This window comes from Vigna umbellata, chromosome 4, assembly GCF_029865625.1.
Source record: "Vigna umbellata cultivar VRB3 chromosome 4, Vumbellata_1.0, whole genome shotgun sequence".
Taxonomy (NCBI): domain Eukaryota; kingdom Viridiplantae; phylum Streptophyta; class Magnoliopsida; order Fabales; family Fabaceae; genus Vigna; species Vigna umbellata.
In genome coordinates this window covers 59,958,922-59,980,136 of record NC_142168.1, presented here as the reverse complement: position 1 = coordinate 59,980,136, position 21,215 = coordinate 59,958,922, and the positions used below count along the sequence as shown (strand labels likewise).

At 31.7% G+C, this 21,215-nt stretch overlaps 1 protein-coding gene across 1 annotated transcript; it reads left to right on the top strand.

Moving 5' to 3' along the window:
* The first annotated feature begins 678 nt into the window (after nt 1-678).
* On the top strand, nt 679-20,492 carry LOC124833076 (uncharacterized). Its single transcript, XM_088114715.1, is given in 19 exon segments — nt 679-1,157; nt 1,336-1,763; nt 4,199-4,264; nt 8,190-9,899; nt 9,902-10,759; nt 10,762-10,821; nt 10,824-11,278; nt 11,477-11,710; nt 11,825-12,523; nt 12,844-13,653; nt 14,462-15,223; nt 15,329-15,404; nt 15,407-15,919; nt 15,922-16,154; nt 17,437-18,198; nt 18,306-19,148; nt 19,656-19,729; nt 20,170-20,247; nt 20,333-20,492. Coding segments are annotated over 14 exon segments (8,034 nt in total). The 5' UTR covers nt 679-1,157; nt 1,336-1,763; nt 4,199-4,264; nt 8,190-8,242; the 3' UTR covers nt 19,728-19,729; nt 20,170-20,247; nt 20,333-20,492.
* Nucleotides 20,493-21,215: the final 723 nt, after the last annotated feature.

The window sequence follows — 21,215 nt, the reverse complement described above, 5'->3', positions numbered from 1 at the left end:
GTATATTAAAAATATATATAAGATAATAGGATAAATCATATAGATTTAAAATAATTTATTAATTAATTTATTTACTAAAATAGTTTTAAGATAATAAAATATAAGATAGATATTTATATTTGAGATTAATAAAATTATTTTACTTTAAAATACACACATATTTTAATTAATAGATACTGTATAACTTTAATTTTTTCTTTCAATTAACAGGCACAATTCTCTATTAATAAATCATATGTAGCATATTGGTAAAAAAAAAGTGGAATAATAATTTAGATAAAATCATTTAGTTACATCATGATCATGATTTAATTTATGTAAATATTAAATATAAGTGAAAAACATTTTACTAAAGGAGCAGCAGAGCATAGCAGCAGAGCAGTAGAGCAGAGAAGCAGAGGAGAGAGAAAAAAAAATTAACGTCCGTTTATGGGATTTAACAGAAGGGACTTGATTGAAGCAAATTTTACATACGTTTGGACAAAATTGACACTTTTAAACCAAGTTTGGACTTTTTTAAAAAGATGGACTAACTTGACACGTTGCAGCCAAACTGTGGACAATGCAAGCAATTAAACCTAAAAAAAAATGATATTTTAGCTGAAAAAGATTAAAAAAAGTAAAAGAAACGTTTCATTGAGTTTCGGCAGAAATTTCAGAAAATAAATCCTCAGAAAAGGAACACCGAACTCGTAACAGAGAAGTTGGCTGTAAGAGAACCTTTGATTTCTCTGAAGTGATTCAATGGTTACAAGAAGTAGTAGCCAGTTCCACTTGTGCTTTCAATGGGAGTTCCACCGCGAAAAATCCCTGTTTTATCTCAAGCGATTCTTGGTTCCTTTGGGAAATGAAATCCAACATTTTCGGATTCAAATTTGGGTTTGGATGATAAATTGGAGTTGTGCGTTCAAAAAGTGTAGCTATTTGTGTGGCTGTGATTGGAATGAGAAGGCTCCTTTGCATGCCCCATTTATTCTTGTGGTGCTTCCAAGTGGGATTTCGTTACTGAGAAAATGTTACAGAATGCGTGTTGATGATGAAATCAAATTTATCCCAAAATGCTTGATATTCGTTTCACAGCTGACATTTCCACGAACAGGGATGGATGATTGAACTTTGAAGATATTGGAATCTCCTATTTGAATCCAGAAGTCAAGGTGAGATTTTCTCCACTAAAATCATGTTACTCTTCCTAATGATACAACTTGATTTGTCTTTCTTGAGATAACTCTATGATTTCTGCACATTGTGTTCACTGGGATGTATTCATCTTTATGCTTCAACATATGCAAGTCTATGATTTAGCTTTAGTTTTTTTGTGATTTTGTTTTGTAGATATCACGCCTTAGGAAAACAACAAGTAATAGCATGTTTGAAGGAATGGTGAGCGTTGAAACTCTGAATCGGGGTTTCACAAGGGAAAAAGAATCCTGCTCGGTTATGTGAAGTTAAAATCTAGTTTGAGTAGAAGTGGAAAAAAAATGCAGCTTTTGGGATCAGTTGAGAATTTGACTTCAGACTTACTTTTTAGACAAAAGGTATCCAAATATTTCACTTCAAACACAAATTTAACCAAGATCAAATTTATAAATTCATGACCATCCAAAGTAAAGTTTGCATCTTCTCAGCCAAAACACATTGATTTGTCTCTGAAGTGCATAACTGAAGGTTGAAGTTGTTGCGGTCTTAGCCAACTAAGGGTGGGACTTTCACTTGGACTCTTTAAAGAATAGCTCAATTGCGATGGACCTCATTCGAATTAGGTACACTCTGTTTCTCTCTCACTTTCTTTTATATATGTTATTTGTGCCGTTTGAATGGTTGGTACTCCTCATATCTTCTTTAGTAAGGTTACCTGATACTAAGTCTGATACATATATCTGATGTTGGAAGAATCCATAATCTAATCTTGGGTAGAGAAAATGGAGTTTTTTCCACAGTGGAAGTCCCATTGAACCACCAAAATGATACTCGAGGCATTTCTTTTGGCACCCCCATACCTTTTGTACCTTCCTCCGTACCGTTGTAGGTGTGAAAAAAAGTTCAATTGAAAATATTCAATAGTCAATAATACATAAATCTATTCTCACTAAATTTAAAGTTTGAAAAGCTATTCTGAATTATATAATCTATCAACGTATTACCAAATATATAAGTCAAAAATATATTAGGAATTGAACAAATTGAAATACATTTCTAAATTTGAAATTTTTTTTTAATTATGAAATGTATTTTTGATTATATAATTTGAAATAAACTTTTATATTTCATAACTTTAGAAATATATTTTGGATTATTCATTCAGATTCCAAAATCTAAAATATATTTCAGGATGGTACAATTGAAAGTATATTTTTGGATTGTGTAACTTGGAACGCATTTTAGATTGGATTATGAAACCCAGAAATACCTTCCAGGAATTCATTTTCAGATCCAAAACATGTTTCTAAATTTTGCAATCAAGAAATCTAAGGCATTAGTATTTTAGAAATTTCCAACATAAAGAAACTCTGGCGGTGCAAAAAGTAGTTATTAGAGCTGGCAAATTGTTTAGGCTGGCCCAATAATAAAGTGAAAGTTTTGGTTATCCAATGGGCCATTTTGGCCCAATTTAAAGAAAATAACAAATAATTCTAAATCTTAGAAAATAGAGTCCTTTATTTTTAAATTTTAGGTTTACACAAATAAAATTAGTTTCAATTTTTAAATGTAGTCATTCGAAATATAAATTCTAAAACATGCATGAGTTTCAATGAAGTAATATTATTTTTAATTTTTTTAAAATTTTAAATATTATTTTTGAAATGAGGACCGTGGACTAAATAGGAAATTGGTTAATCTACTGTCTATTTTCTCAGTTCTACTAATAGTTCATGCTGATTCCGATTTAATCGCTGCAAAACATAAGAGAAATCACAGTTTTTTCATAAAAAAATAATTTTTTAAAAAAATTATATTTTAAATTTATGATAAATAATTTACATTATGATGCAACCATAATCAAATTCACAGAAATCATTTGGCCATAGCTTTGAAGACTATATACTCAATATTATGTAACTATTTTTCTCCTTTACAAATCTTGATTCAAATAAAGAAAACTAAAAATTACCTTCTCTCTAACTACTGCACATTCAACTAGAGTTTGGTTTTGCCTGTTAATAATTAGTGTTTGTAATTTCAGCTTGAGGGCATTTACAAAAGTTTATGTGGAGCTCATTTGAGATTGTGAAAGTGATTAATAACCTTGATCTTTCACTTAAGTGTTTCTTTGTTACAAATTATTTCAGCAAGATCAATCTCATCACAAACAAGTATCTTATTGAATAATCTGTTCATCCAAAATGAGCCTGTTGTTTTATTAATATCTTAAAGGTTTTTGCTAATTCATGATCTTAAAGGTTTCAAAAAGTAATTAAGCATCTCATGATCTTAAAGGTTTCATTAGCCTGTTGTTTTATTAATATCTTCTCAATTAATGAAAGAATTTTACTTTTAGGTTTAGTAGCCTTCAATGAAGAATAAGAATTAATCCTTTTCTTTTCTCAACATTCATTCTCGCTCTGGTAAGGCAAAGAATTTCCCCTTCATTTTCCTCATCATAAAAATTCTCGCAAAGTCTATATGTAGGTTAAGATCACTGTTTGTTGACGCAAAGAAACCTTTCAGGAAAACAAAGGCAAATTCTCTTTTCAGTGAATTCAAACCTTTGCCTCAGAAATTCATCAGCCATTTTCTTAATAATTCAATTCCCACTTTGTTGTTTACCTTTGTTTTTCTGAATTTGTCTTTTGGCTAGATCTGGTGTAAAGACGAAAAAAGTGTTATTTTCTGCATTTTATGTTGTAGTGTTTTAAATTTGTTATTTGATTGAACAAATTAAAAAAAAAATCAAGAACCAAAATTAAACTGTTTTTTTTCTTTTTTTTCCTGTTTATTGTTGTTCTGGTTTGTTCTCTATCATTTGTGTTTTCTAAATTTATTGTGTTCTGCAAAATTGTTTGAAGCCAAAAGAGAAGGAAAAATATTGATCTTTTATGTTTATTACGTTCCAGTTTGGACTGTTTATCCTTTGTATTTTTGTTATTTGCTTGAAAAAAATTAAAAATAAAAAAAAAAGCTCCTACTACAACCTTGTTCAATACGACCTTGCTAAATTCCAAAGTAAAGTGAAACTGAATAGCTGTTCCGAAAGCAGGAGGAGGAAAACAAATTCTTTCAAGTGAAACTGAATAGCTGCAGCAAAACAGGAAGAACTCCATTGGTATGTAATACAAACAAGCTGTTCCATAAAATTGCACTCTTATGTGTTTCTTAATTTACTCTTTATTTCTATAAGATTCTTTTTACCTGCTTTCCATTACATTCCAGCATTATATATTTGTTTCAATTATATTTTGATTAGGAGGGATTAACATTACAAGTTATATAAGTTTAGAAATATTAAATTTCTTTATCTTTGACATATTTAAAGTGAAAACTCAATAACAGATCATCTACTTGTAGTACGTATGTTGCTTTGGGATATGTTAGCATTTTTATTATTTATATTTTATATCATTTAAACAATATTTTTGTTTCCTTTCCTCCTCTAGCAAGGAGCTCATAGGCATAGCAAAGTGGTAAGACAATAATTTTATGAATATTGTCATTTATTTCCCTTCTCATATGTAAATGAGTTATTTGGTACATAGAATTAAGGAATTGTGTGTCCTAAGACCTCACAAAGGGATGATGACAATGCAGAGTTGACTGTACTTGTTCTTGTTTCTAAAGTAAAAATCCATCTTCATCCTTACCCGTCTTTGATATTTGATGGGTATGAAGTTTAAGTTTCATCGGGTACTGAATATACCATACCCGTATCCATACCTCTCCATATATTTATTAAATATCTTTTAAAAAAATATTAAACAAAGAAAACATGATATTACCAAGAATTCAATACCAAACTAACATACATTTTTCTTTATTTAATATTAAATAATAATGAAGAAATTATAATTGAATAACTTTCAAAACAGAGTACCAAATAAACTAAAGAGTGTTTTAGTAATTTAAGACAAGATGGGTATAAGGTTGGGGTATATATATGTAGATACTCATTCTTGATCTTGTACTCGTTTTAAAAAGTTGAGCCATGCCTAGTCAACCTGGGTATTCCAAATCAAAATCGGGACAAGTTCGGACAATACTTATAGGTACAAGTTAATTTGTCATCCCTAGGTGTACTTTTGATAATCTATTTACGAAGAATAGTAAGGGAAAGAAAATAAATATGAAATATAATTCCTAAATTAAAGCTATGCAAATATCTCTATTTATTGGTCATATCATTAACACTTATCTATAATTGGAGTATATTAGTCATGTACACCAAGCTTGTTAAAAATACAATTGATGCGAGACCATTTTAGTGATTTCATGAAGATATTTGTCATCCAAGTCATTGGTGTCTCTCTTAAGACTACCTTTCTTTCCTTTTACAAATAGAGTACCTTTCCTTTCACAAATGTTGCATTTAGTTTGCCTATAGAAGATTGAATTAGATCCAATGTGAAGAATGACTTGAATATTGCAAATAAGCTTGATGTCTTAAATGTATCCAAATCGTGAGAAGGTTCCTAAGCCATGTAATTTCACATGCACCTCTTGCCATGTTATGCATTTAGTTTTATTTAATGGTGATACTACTCTATCAACACCAAAGTAGCAAACAATCTTGGCATTGCATTGTCTTCATATAGGAGGTTGCAACTTGGTGCATTCTTGATATATCTAAGGATCTGCTTCACAATGCCTGAATGGCTATCACAAGGGACATTAATGTGCCACTTTGACTGCAAAAGCAATATGTCACCAGGTGATGGTGAAGTGATTGAATCTAATGATATCTTCGTAGGTCTTCTAGTGGTTTCCCTTGACTTGGTATTAATGTTGGGGTCTATAGGAGTAGATTTGTCAAAATGTGCCGAAATCCATGGAGCAGCTCGCTTCACTTATAGCCACCTAGGTTGAGTCTGGGTTGAGTTGAGTCACCTACTAACTTAGAAAAAAGATAAAAGATCAGCATAATTACAAAAATAATGTTAAATTAAAACTAATTCTTTAATTGATTGTGTATTTTGTGAAAACTTGGAGTTATGGACATAAATAATGTTAAAACTTGGAAAACTTGAAGTTGAGGAGTATTGAAAATTAAGTTGGTGTGGAATATTTAATTCCTTAGTTCAATAAGCATTATATATGATGTGAAATCTCTAATTCTTAGTTATGGAGTCTTAGTTTTCATGTATTATGATTTACTAAATCTTAAGAAAATGAAATCTATAAAAAATGGCTTGTAAGGTGAGGTTTGTATCCATATATATACTTTTAGTTGACCATATCTCTAGGCCACTTGGGATTTCTAACTCCAAATATAAAAAAAAGTTCTAATAAGTGATTTTTTGTGTTTTTATTTTAATATAATTGTTTTAATTTTAGGTGGACTTGCTTGTTTAACCTATTAATCCATGTTGGGCTAGACTAAGTTGATATTTTTAAGATTAAATTTTAAGTGGGTATGGCCAAGACCGTTCTGTTTTGACAACTATGTATAGGAGTGTAATTGGGATGACAATCTAAAACTACCAGTCTTAGTAAGAATATCTGGAGTATTTTGGAAAAGACAATGCTAAAGGTGGATTGAGCAACTCAATGTCCAAAAAATATTTTAGTGTACTCAAGTCTTATTTAAAACTAATTACAAAGGTCCTCCAGGGATGTTTTGAAAATCATTACTAGTGATGACGGAGTTATAGATCACCCAATATATGTCTAGACTATATGGGGAGTGAATGGGAGAAACAAAGTGATCAACCTCACAAGAACTAGTATCAAAGCTAAAATGACCGCACTAGGCACATGGAGACTGCTTCAAGCCATATATGGAACATCAAAGTTCACATTCAAGGTGGTTGAGTCAACATACAATAAATTGGAAGCGCAACTCATTATGGAAGAAGACATTCTTAATATCTGTTGGAAGTCCCACATCGACTAGAGATAAGGCTAAATTATAATATATAAGTGAGGTGCAAACCTCACCTTACAAGCCGGTTTTGTGGGGTTGAGTTAGGCTTAAACCCACCTTCTAACATGGTATTAGAGCCATGGTTAGAGCCTATCCTAGTGAGTTATAAGTAGGCATTCTATTAAATTATAGCATCAATGACCTAAGTTATGTTAGGTATCACAATAGAACAAAAAGATAATGAATAAAATCTAATATTACGATAAAGACAACATAAGAAATGCATAAAACAGTAAAGAAAACCCACCCTACCAATATTTTGTAATTCCCCCTCCCATTTTGTTACCCACTTAGATATATGTTTACAAGACTATATTCAGTTTGTTTCTGCCTAAACAACTTTAAGAGCTTATAAACAGGATTTTTAGTAGCTTTCAAGTAGCGTCTTTTAGGACACTAGATTCTAACTTATTATTTTTATTCCTTTCCATGTCTTATGATACTTGTTAACTTAGTATTTTACTTTCTCTCAAATATGGTAGGTTTTATTGTAATTGAAGACATACATAAATCAACACAATGAAAGTATGATGGTACTTTATGATATCAATTTTATTTTAAACATAATCAGAAAAATGTTAAGACATTGTATAGTATTAATATTAATAATAGAATAATACCATATAAAAAATATAATTGAAACTAAGTAATATAACCAAAATAATTGATGTCAAATATAAAAGTTTAAAATTAATTACAAAATAAAGTTATAAATACCACAAAATGCGTTTTTATTAATTAAATATAGAGTTAAATTTAAATCTATCTATTAGTTTTGCCCAACATAACCTTAATCACGAGGATCAATGGTTGCAATAATAACACTAGAAATTTTAGACTAGTATTAACCAAAAACCTGAAGACAATTTGTCTTTCTCGGCTATATGTGTGTTATTCAACTTGTCTATTTTTACGCAATATGAACTTCAACTCAGAATTAAACTCTAACATATGCATATTTTACATGCATAGTTGACCCGAAATATAAACTGAGCTGGGACTACTCCACAATTCTTTAATATATGTTGTTTTGTTGAATCCCTTACCATTCGATCATTTGTCTTGTGATTTTATTTTTGTATTTCTAGTCTAAATTTATATTTGTAAAATTCAGGAAGAAGTTGTAATCACAGTTGAAAACAAGTCAACAGGAAGTGTCCAGGAAGCATGGACCCAAGCATTATAGTGTCTACAGCCACTGAAAGTGTATTTAAATTTGGGGAAAATCTGGTTACCCGTCATTTGGGTTACTTTTGTAATTACAATGGCAAATTTGAAGAGGTGAAACGTCGTATTGAGATGCTTGATGATACTAGAAAGAGGGTGCAAAATGATGTTATGGTTGCAGAAATGAATGCAGAAGAAATCGAAGAAGATGTTAAACATTGGTTGAAACATGTGGATGAGAAGATCAAAGAATATGAAAATTTCCTGTGCGATAAACGCCATGAGAAGACAAGGGGCTCCATTGGTTTCTTTCCTAATAACTTGCAGTTGAGGTATAGGCTAGGAAGAAAAGCTACGAAGATTGTAGAGGAAATCATAGCAGATGAACTTTTGAATAAAAAGTTTAATAAAGTCTCGTATCATATAGGCCCATCCATGGATGCTGCTTTGTCAAACACTGGTTATGAAAGTTTCACGTCGAGAAAGAAAATTATGGGAATGATTATGCAAGCACTTGAGGACTCTACAATTAGTATGATTGGAGTTTACGGTGTTGGAGGTGTGGGAAAGACCACTTTAGTCAAAGAAGTTGCTAAGCAAGCTAAAGAAAGGAAATTGTTCAATAAGGTGGTTATGGCAAATATAACAAGAAATCCTGACATAAAGAAAGTTCAAGGACAAATTGCTGAGATGTTAGGAATGAGATTGGAAGAGGAAAGTGAGATTGTAAGAGCAGATCGTATTCGAAAAAGATTAAAGAAAGAAAAGGAGAATACCCTTATAATCCTAGATGATCTCTGGAATGGATTGGACTTGAACAGACTGGGGATTCAACGTAATGAAGATGATGGTGTCAGCCAAAAGGTTGCCAAGGATGTTGCTGATTATGGTTATAAAAAGGTGGAGACAGAAAAGTTACCTGCTGATTCCAATAAGATGAAGAAAGAAAAATTATCTAGTGACTACAATAAGATTAAAAAAGAAAAGTTATCTGTTGATCACAAAGGATTCAAAATTTTCTTAACATCTAGAAATAAAGAAGTATTATGTAATCAAATGGATGTCCAAGAAAGATCAACTTTCCCATTAGGAGTCCTTGACCAAAAGGAGGGAGAGGCTTTACTTAAGAAAATGGCTGAAATAAGTGTTACCAATTCTGCATTTGATGACAAAGTTATTGAAATATCCAAAATGTGCGCTGGCTTGCCCATAGCATTGATTTCCATTGGAAAAACATTAAAGAATAAGAACCATTATGTGTGGGAGGATGTTTGTCGACAAATTGAAAGACAAAATTTTACTGGAGGTCAGGAACCTATTGAATTCTCTGCAAGGTTAAGTTATGATCATCTAAAAACTGAGGAGCTTAAGCATATTTTCTTACAATGTGCTCGAATGGGAAGTGATTTTTCGATTATGGACCTAGTCAAGTTCTGTATTGGTTTGGATATGCTTCAAGGGGTTTTCACAATAAGAGAAACGAAGTATAGAGTAAATGTATTGATGGAAGAGCTAACCGAGTCAAGTTTGCTGATGAAAAGTTATTCTAATGACTGTTTCAACATGCATGACATTGTGCGCGACGTTGCTCTTTCAATTTCATCTAAAGAGAAAAATGTATTTTTCATGAAAAATGGCAAACTAAATGAGTGGCCTCACAAGATAAATTGGAAAGGTACACAGCTATTGATTTACATTATTGTGAAATTGTTGGGCTTCCTGAGAGTAAATATTGTTCTAGACTTGAAGTCTTCCACATTGACAGTAAAGATGATCTTTTGAAAATACCAGATGACCTTTTTAAATATATGATTGAACTCAAAGTACTGATATTGACTGGTGTTAATTTGTCATGGTTACCTTCTTCAATTACATGCCTAACAAACCTAAAGATGCTTTGTTTGGAGAGATGCACTCTAAGAAATAACTTATCAATCATGGGAGAGTTAAAGAAATTAAGAATTCTTTCTCTTTCAGGATCTAATATTGAAAATTTGCCTGTTGAATTGAGGCAATTGGATAAGTTGCAACTTTTGGACTTAAGCAATTGCTCGCAATTAAGAGCAATACCTTCCAATATGATATTAGGGATGAACAGTTTGGAAGAGTTTTATATGAGAGATGACTTGATTTTGAGGGAAACTAATGAGGAAATTCAAAGTAAGAATTCTAGTCTTTCTGAATTGAGGCACTTGAAGCAATTAAGAAGTTTAGACATACACATTCCAAGTGTTGCCCATTTTCCACAAAACTTATTCTTTGACAAGTTGGATAGCTACAAGATTATCATTGGAGAAATTAACATGCTTTCAGTGGGAGAATTCAAAATCCCTGACAAGTATGAAGTAGTGAAATTTTTGGCATTGAACCTAAAAGATGGTATTAACATTCATTCTGAAAAATGGATTAAAATGTTGTTCAAAAGAGTTGAATATTTGCTTCTAGGAGAACTCAATGATGTTCATGATGTTTTCTATGAATTAAATGTTGAAGGGTTTCCAAATTTGAAACATTTGTTTATGTAAACAATGTTGGCCTTTTGTACATTATCAACTCCGTGAAGCGATTTCACCCTTTACTTGCTTTCCCAAATTGGAGTCCATGTGTCTTTACAAGTTGGAGAATTTGGAGAAAATATGTGACAATCAACTCACAGAGGCCTCCTTCTGCAGATTAAAGATCATCAAGATTAAAACATGTGGTCAATTGGAAAGTATATTCTCATTTTTCATGCTCAGTCGTCTCACCATGCTTGAAACAATTGAAGTGTGTGATTGTGATTCATTAAAGGAGATTGTTTATGTTGAAAGAGAATCTGATATTGTTAGTGATGTGCAAACTGACAAGATTGAGTTTCCTCAATTACGATTTTTAACATTGCAATCTTTACCAGCATTTTTTTGTTTGTATACCAATGATAAAATGCCTTCCATCTCTGAATCATCAGAAGACCAAGTGAAAAACAGGGAGCTCAAAGAAATTACCGCAGTAGCTGGTCAAGATACAAATGCTTGCTTTTCACTCTTCAATGGAAAGGTATTTAAAATAAATATTATGATAGATTTTTATCCTTTACTTCACATTTGCAAACTTTCATGTTTAATTTGATATGTTATTTCTCTAAAAGATGTAAGAATTCATGGTTTTGATCTCTTTCTCTTTCGATTGGGTCAGTCAACTTTTGTACATCAAAGTTACTTATCCTTAAGACAATAATATTATGTGCTCTTATAGGTTGCAATGCCCAAATTAGAGTTCTTGGAGTTGTCTTCAATCAACATCCCGCAGATATGGAATGAGAAATCTTTGCATTGCTTTCAAAGTTTGATTACACTGAATGTATCAGATTGTGGCAATTTAAAATGTTTATTGTCACTTTCCATGTCTGAAAGTTTAGTGAATCTGCAGAGTCTTTTTGTAAGTGGATGTGAATTGATGGAGGACATATTTTGTCCAGAAGATGCAATGGTAGGTATATTCATTCAATTTAATTAAATTATGGTTAATTTGTTGCTTAACCGCAGTGTCCGTAATTGCTAAGGTCTTTTATTTGATCACTCAATCTGCTTCCTCTTGCAACAGAATATTGACATTTTTCCTAAGTTGAAGAAAATGGAGATTAACTGCATGGAAAAATTAAGTACCCTATGGCAGCCCTATATTGGTTTTCATTCCTTCCACAGTTTGGATTCTTTGATAATAAGAGAATGCAACAAACTTGAGACAATATTTCCTAGTCACACGGGGGAAGGATTTCAGAGCCTTCAAAGTGTGGTGATTACTAATTGTATGTCAGTGGAAACCATATTTGATTTTGGAAATATTTCACAAACTTATGGTACAAATGGGACAAACTTGCATAGTGTCTTTTTAAAAGGGCTGCCAAAGTTGGTGCATATATGGAAGGTGGACACTGATGAAATTCTTAATTTTAGTAATCTCCGAAGCATTGTTGTTTATGAGAGTAAAATGTTAAAATATCTCTTTCCTCTCTCAGTTGCCAAAGGCCTAGAAAAACTGGAAACACTTGATGTATGTAATTGCTGGGAAATGGAGGAAGTTGTTGCTTGTAACAATCAATCAAATGTAAACCTTATCACCTTTAGGTTCCCTCAACTAAACACTCTATCGTTACAACATTTATTTGAACTCAGGAGTTTCTATCAAGGACCACATGATATAGAATGGCCATTTTTGAAAAAATTATTTATACTCTTTTGTAGCAAGTTGGAGGAAACCACAAATTTGCAAGTGAAGTCGATCTTTTTAGCTACAGAAAAGGTATAAGTTAAAAAAAAACATGATTTAAAGAAAGCCATGAAACTTATGAAACTCTTGTTGAAGGAGGTTGCAAGTTATAGTTTTATTTCTTAACAAAATATTTAGTCATCTATATATATATATATATATATATATATATATATATATATATATATATATATATATATATATATATATATATATATATATATATATATATATATATATATATATATATATATATATATATATATATATATATATATATATATATATATATGTATATTTTTTAGCATGCATGATTTTGGCTCTAAATTTGCTTTGATAACTACTATTTTTAGGTCATACACAACTTGGAATATATGTCTATTAGCTTGAAGGAAGCACAGTGGTTACGAGACTATGTTTTTAGTGTTCATAGAATGCACAAACTACAATCACTTGTTTTGTCTGGATTGGAGAATACTGAGATTCTCTTTTGGTTGCTTCATAGACTTCCAAATTTGGAAAGCATTACATTGAAAAATTGTCTCTTCGAAGGGGTTTGGGCTTCTACAAGCCTTGTTGTACATGAAAAAGTTGGGGTTGTGGTACAACTTAAGGAGTTGATAATTGACAATTTGAGGTATTTACAGAATATAGGCTTTGAACATGACCTGCTTCTTCAAAGGATAGAGCGCTTAGTCATTTCTGAATGCCTAAATTTGAAAAGTTTATTGCCTTCCTCGGTGTCTTTCAGTTACTTGACATACTTGGAAGTAACTAATTGTTCAGGACTGAGGAATTTAATAACATCCTCAACTGCCATGACCTTGGTTCAACTAACAATCATGAAGGTAAGCCTCTGTCAAGGGATTGAGAAAATTGTTGCGGAAGAGGAAAAAACACAAGTGATTGAGTTTAGACATCTGAAAGCTATAGAATTGGTGTCTTTACCAAGCCTCACCTGTTTCTGCAGTTCTGAGAAGTGCGACTTAAAGTTCCCCTCGCTTGAAAATTTAGTAGTAAGTGATTGTCTTCTAATGGAAACATTCTCTAAAGTCCAAAGTGCACCTAATCTAAGAAAAATACATGTTCTAGTGGGTGAAAAAGACAGATGGTATTGGGAAGGTGATTTAAATAGTACTCTTCAAAAACTTTCCACTGATAAGGTATGCATATATTAGAAATCATTATCATTATCACACATTTTTTTTTCTAATGTAAATTTTCAGTTGATGTTCTGCTACTGGATAATTATGTCATATAAGAAATAATTATCTTTTAGAAATAATTAAATCAAATACATGCAGTCATGTCTCCAACAATACAAGACAGTGTGTATTTGTAAGATTTGTGTTAGTTCATTTGTTTGGTCCTGGTTGTGCCATGTTAAATGTTGAGGCAACATAGAGGTTTATAGTTTCAGGAGGGTATTTGTGAGATCCAAGGAAGAAGAAGTTCTGGTTCCATTCATAGTATTACCTCTGGAAATAAGCTGGTTAGGCACAAATGATGTTTTCTTTGAAACTTTCTAGGTGGTACGGTGGCTGGTGGTGTTGTTGGTATTTTTTTATTTAGAGTGTTTTAATTAAAAATGTCAGAAATTTATATTTTAAATAATTTATTTGATGATCTAGATTTATTGAAGATAAATATTGTCATGTGACGTCTTCTGTTAATCAATAATTAAACCTTTGACAGAAGGTTTTATTGAAATAATAGTTATATTTTATGGATTAATTTAGAAAAGTTTAAAATTAAAAAAAGAAAAAGTTTCCTTCAAATTCTTATTTTATACACTACAGTTTTTCCTCCTATTTATGGTAAAAAAGAAGGAAGGAAAGGTTTCATTATCTTCCTTGAGGAGGTGTAGAGATAGCCTAAAAAATTGAGGGATCGAAAATGTCATTACTCTTTTATACTGGAAGTTCAAAGTCTGAGGTGGTTAAGGTAATATATATTTATTCATTTTTGTAGGTTTCTTTCAAACATTCAAAGCATTTAACAATTACAGAGGATTCTGATTTGGAGGAAATTTGGCGCAGCAAGGCTGCTTTTCAAGATAACTACTTTCACAGTTTAAAAACATTGTTGGTGATGGACATTACAAAAGATCATGTGATTCCATCTCATCTACTTCCTTGCTTAAAGAACTTAGAAGAATTGGAGGTAGGAAGCTGCGGGGCAGTGGAGGTAATATTTGATGTAAGTGACATTGACACGAAGAGAAAAGGAACAGTGGCTCGACTGAAAAAGCTCACTTTAACTACATTGCCAAATTTGAGCCGTGTATGGAAAAAAAATCCTCAAGGAATTGTTAGCTTTCCCAATTTGCAAGAAGTGTCTGTTTTTGATTGTGGACAGTTGGCATCACTGTTTCCTTCATCCCTTGCCATAAATCTCCTTAAGCTTCAGACACTTGAAATACAGTGGTGTGATAATCTTGTAGAAATTGTTGAAAAAGAAGATGCACTGGAACTTGGAACAGCTGAAATGTTTAAGTTCCCTTGTTTGTTTTCGTTGCTTCTTTATAATCTACCACTGCTTACTTGCTTTTATCCTGGAAAACACCGGTTGGAGTGCCACATGTTAGATGTCTTAGACGTGTCTTGTTGTCCTATGTTGAAGCTATTCACATCAAAATTTCATGATAGTTACAAAGAAGCAGTTACAGAGAGTCAAGTTAGTGTTCCAATTACAACTACCTGGAGTCAGCAACCTCTGTTTTCGGTTGAAGAGGTGACAAAGCATTTGAATTTCAATCTTTTTTCTTTTTTCCTTTTCATTATTTTTCTCTAGCTTCTAACTGTCACCATTTTCTTTGGAATTTGTTTGGCTTGCTAGGTTGTTCCCAAACTGAAAGAATTGACAGTCAATGAGGAAAGCATTATCTTGTTGAGCCATGCATATTTGCCACAAGACCTCTTTGCAAATTAAATCTTCTTCAGCTGTGCTTTGAGGATGAGAACAATAAGAAATATACTTTTCCTTTTCATTTCCTTCACAAGGTGCCCAGTTTAGAACATCTTCAAGTGTATGAGTGCTTTGGTCTAATGGAGATATTTCCATCTCAAACACTCCAATATCATGAAAGAATACTTGTCAGATTGAGAAAATTAACCCTAAATAACCTTCCAGAGCTGGACACAATAGGGTTAGAGCACTCATGGATAAAGCCATACACTAAAAAGCTTGATTTTTTAAAGCTAGAGGAGTGCCCCCGGTTAGAAAAATTAGTGTCCGATGTGGTATCTTTCAGCAATCTGAAACAGTTGGCTGTTGAGTCGTGTGAAGAGATGAAGAATTTATTCACTTTTTCAACTGCCAAAAGTTTGGTGCAACTTGAGATCCTAACAGTACTAAATTGTGAATCAATGAAAGAAATAGTAAAAAATGAAGATGAAGATGCCTATGAGGAGATCATACTTGGACGGCTCAAAAATTAAAGTTGAATTTCTTATCAAAGCTAGTAAGCTTTTATTCAGGGAATGCCATGTTGCAATTGGCATGTTTGAGTACAGTGACGATAGTTAAATGTCCCAAAATGAATACATTCTCTAAAGGAGGTTTAAATGCCCCAATGTTTTCGGGGATTAAAACTTCTTTGAAGGATTCTGATTTCCACTTCCACAATGATCTCAACTCGACAGTCCGGTGGCTTCACCGACACGTAAGTAATTCATTACCCAAATTAGATCAATATTCTCAGTGAATTTAATTAATTCAAATGGGTCTCCTTGATTCCCCATTATATTTTTTGAGCAAAAATTAATTTTTAATTTATAAGATTTTATTACCATGTTTGAAAGAAACTTGAGGAATAACTTCGTTTCCCTCTGAAAAATTCCCTACACCAAAGGAGGTGCTTGGTGATGTATTGATTCATAATTTATAGGAATGATTAAAATTTGTTTGAATAGACATGAGTATTTTTGGGAATACTTAGTTTCAGATTAGAAAGTTTTCACAACTTTTATATGATAAATTTTCCAAAATCTTTATGTATTTATCACATTAAATGGCCTAACAAGTATAGGGATGATAAGAAGTTGAGTTTGGATCGGGTACCACCCGTTTTTATTTTTAAAAAAAAACTAGAATTTGCTTCGATTTTTGTGTGGGTATCAGCTTTAATCCTATCCTCATGCCTATTGGATACTTATATATCCAGCATCTTCTACTTTCACTTATGTATAAAGTCTATAAATCTAAAATCTAAAATAGTATAGATTAAAAAGTTACAACATGATTGAGTACGAAGCAGAATCTAGTTGATTTTTTTTTTTTATGTTGTGAGGTAATATTGGTAACATAGAAGGGTAATTGTTAATAGATACAAACTACTGGTTTGTCCAAAATCCTCAATGGAAGATGCATGCCAAAGTGTATTTATATTATTTTTAATATTCTTAATTTTATGTTTTAGCAATGTAAAGCACATTTGTTTGACTACAAACAAGGTTTTATGTTTCTTCTATTTGGGTACGATTTTTACATGTGTTCGTTTGCTTATTATTAATGCTAATTTATGTACTATTAGTTTCATTGTCCGTAATTGACCACATCTTCTATTTGATCTTTATAAAAATATAAATTTCACTCTTAAATCATTTAAGCATATCATCAAGAGAATCCAAATAAAACATTAAAATGAATTAGATATAACCTTGAGTGATTAAAAAGAAGTCATAACTAAACAACCTTGTAGACACAATCCTCTTACATAATCGTTCTTAAATTTAATGTTCTAATCTAATAGTTTTGCAAAAATCACAAAAAACGTGGATATCATGTCTTCATATTAAAAATGTATGTATATTTTAATTATACACACACATGTATATATTTTACACACACACATAACAAATGATATAATTGACTTGCTGTTATCTTTTTCAAGATTTTATATTTGTCTTGCCAAATCTACTTTTCACACTTCTTCATTTTCACAGGTTTCGGATGAACATTCAAAGCATTTAACTCTTGCGGATGATTCTAAGCTGGAGAAAATTTTGCACAGCAAAGCTGCGTTTCATGATAATAATTTTAGCAGTTTAAAATCATTGGTGGTGAACAACGTGACAAAGGATCATCTGATTCCATCTCAAGTACTTCTTTGCTTAAAGAGCTTGGAAGAATTGGAGGTAAAAAGCTGCAAGGAAATGGGGAAAATATTTGATGTAAATGATCTTGACACGGAGAAAAAGGGAATAGTGTCTCGATTGAAAAAGCTTACTTTAGATACCCTGCCAAATTTGAAGTGTGTATGGAACAAAAATCCTCTAGGAATTGTCAGCTTTCCCAATTTGGAAGAAGTGTTTGTCTCTGATTGTGGGGAGTTGGAAGCACTGTTCCCTTCATCCCTTGCCAGAAATCTTGTAAAGCTTGAGGAACTTGATATACAGAATTGTGAGAAGTTGGTAGATATTGTTGGAAAGGATGATGAAATAGAGCTTGAAACAACTAAAATGTTCAAATTCCCTTGTTTGTTGTTTTTGACTCTTTTTAGGCTGCCACGACTTAGTTGCTTTTATCCTGGAAAACACCATCTGGTATGCCCCTTGTTAGAAACCTTAGACGTTTCCTATTGTCCTAAGTTAAAGTTATTCAGTTCGGAATTTCATGATAGTCAGAAAGAATCAGTTATAGAAATTCAAGTTAGTTCTACAATTACAATTAGCCGTCTTCAACAGCCTCTTTTCTTGATTGAAAAGGTGACAGCTTAATCTCTTTTGAATCCCAACTTTTTTCATTTCCTCTTCTTATCAACACCTCCTTCTAACTGCCACCATTTTCTTTGGAATTTGTTTGACTTTGCTAGGTTGTTCCCAAACTGAAGGAATTGACCCTCAATGAGGAAAGCATTATCTTGTTGAGCCATGCAAATTTGCCGCAAGACCTCTTTCGCAAATTAAATCTTCTTCTGCTATGCCATGAGGATGAGGATGAGGATGAAGACAACAGGAAAGATACTCTGCCTTTTAATTTCCTTCGCAAGGTACCCAGTTTAGAACATCTTAAGCTGTCGGATTACTTTGGTCTGACGAAGATATTTCCCTCCAAAAAGCTCAAAGTTCAAGATAAAATACTTTCCAGATTGAAACATTTAACCCTAGATAACCTTAAAGAGTTGAAGTCTATAGGGTTAGAGCACCCATGGGTAAAACCATACTCTGAAAGACTTGAATCATTAGAGCTTATTGAGTGTCCGCAAGTAGTAAAATTAGTGTCTGGTGCAGTATCTTTCATGAATATGAAATTGTTGCATGTGACAGACTGTAAAAGGATGGAGTATCTATTCACATTTTCCGTTGCCAAAAGCTTGGTGCAACTAGTGGACCTATCTATACAAAATTGTAGATCAATAAAAGAAATAGTCAAAAATCAAAATGAAGATGCTTCTCATGAGATCATATTTGGATGGCTCAAAACATTAAATCTGGATTCCTTACCATTGCTTGGAAGCTTTTATTCAGGGAAAGCCAAGTTGCAATTTTCACGTTTAAAAAAAGTAACTTTATCTAAATGCCCCAATATGAAGACTTTCTCCCAAGGAGACATAAATGCACCATTTTTTTCTGGGGTTGGAAGTTCGATTGGAGATTTTGATTTAACCTTCCACGATGATCTCAACACTACAATCAAGAACTTGTGTCACAAACAGGTGCGGAATTCATTTTGGAAAATTGAATTCTTGTATGTTTATAAGCTTACTGTCACACTTATAGGTCTGTCCATATTGCAATCATGCTGTATTTTATGCTTAAAACACATTTATGCTTAAAACAAGTTTGTCGTGAAAAAAGGATACATCTGAGAAACCAAAAACATATTACAATGTCAATTTTCATTTTTTAAACGTACATTCACACCCTCTGCAACATATTTCGGAATGTAGCTATGCATCATCCTGCTATACTGTAATTTTTATGATTTCCCTATGGTTGCATTAATATTGTTCGTGTTTGATATTTTTGCTCCATACTTTTCCCATTCCCTGTATATGAAACACTGCTTCAAATTGATATTGCAAGTACTTGAACTAACTGGAGCAAAATAAAAAGGGCAAGCTAATTCCAATAATGCAAAATGTTCAAAAATCACATTTAACCTATTTTGAAAATATGTTGAAAGGATACTTGTATTAATTATTCTTTTAATTTGGTTTTAGGTTGAGGGGGATTCCGTCATGGAATCAACTGATAGAGGAAGCAGTGATGGTGATAATTACACATCCGAATAAAGGTTAATGATAAATCTTATTTTGAAGTGGTTTTACGTCTAACATTCACCTACATTGTTATGAATTATCTATTGTTTGGTTTGAATTTTAAGTTAGTTGCATATTCTCTATAGGCCAAATAATTCATTAAAAAATCTTAGTTCAGTTTTCTTTTTCACGGTGCAATGAAGATAAAAAAGATGTTTCTTTGCATTAAAAGTGCATTCATTAAAAGTGCATTCATTTAAAGATATACTGCAGATATTAAATCTGGACACAAAATTGAAGAGATATTAAAAACAAATTTACGACATTTTAGTGGGAGAAGCAACATATTTCATTCCAATATATTTTACCTACCAATATGTATATTGATAATTTATTGATAATTTACATTCCTTGAATAATAATAATAATAATCATGTCATGTAATGATTTTTTTTTTATTTTATATTCATTTTAGTGAAATAAACAAAGGTGACTATTACTGGATGTCAGCCATAATCTCTGCAAAGATTAGGAATTCATGGACACCGGTAATGTAGGTTTTGTTTTTCTTTAACAATTTAGATTAATTATAGTTTTCATTATTTATTGTGGTAATGTTAAATTCTTACCTTCTGCAGTTATTTAAGACTGAAGAACCTATTGAAAAGATTCAGCCGAGATAATTTTCAGAAGAGAGAAAATTATTGGGGGTTAGGGTAGTTTACTTCAGTTTTATTTGTTGGTCAAATTTATATTTCTTTAGAATGAATTTAGAAACTTTGCAACTCTACATTAGTTTAGCATACAGTTGATTTATGCATTAATTATTCAATTACATAAAGAAAGGTATGATTGAATAAGTATTCTTGGTTAAAAAGAAGTTAATATTAAATCATCTAAAACAAAAAAAAAATTGTTTTTTTTTTATTGTGAGAAGATTAATTAATGATTTTTTTAATATAATTAGGAATTTGTCTTTTTCGTATAGTTCAAAGAGTAAAATGATTTTTGTGAAAGAAATTATGAGTTTTTTTATAATAGGTTTCTTTTTTGTGTGTGTGAGATGTAATTTTATTATGAATTTAGTATGGTTTTCTATATTTTTATTTATTTTTTATTTTTTAATAAAATCTTTGTGATGGGTGATGAACTTAACTTTTATTTGGAATAAGTATTCTTTGTTGGTTTTCTGATTTACCGAGTGAGATGTATACATAACACAGAGGTTATTAAAAAAAGCGACATATTATTTATTGATTATTGCATTAATCAATATCGAAAATAATTTTCTACATTAGTTATTTAATTGGTGAAGAAAGGCTTTAAGTACTGCCACCACTGCTTTTTCTCTAAAGTGGATGCACCGAATAACATCATACACGAGTATAATGATTCTTATTCCGAAAGTCTTTCTGACAAAGGGTATTCAGGTAAACGAGTTTCATTAAGATACAGCGGTTGGAAATGACTACTCGTGGTTGTGGTTAATTGGAAATGCTTCCGCTGAAGGGGGAATGTACC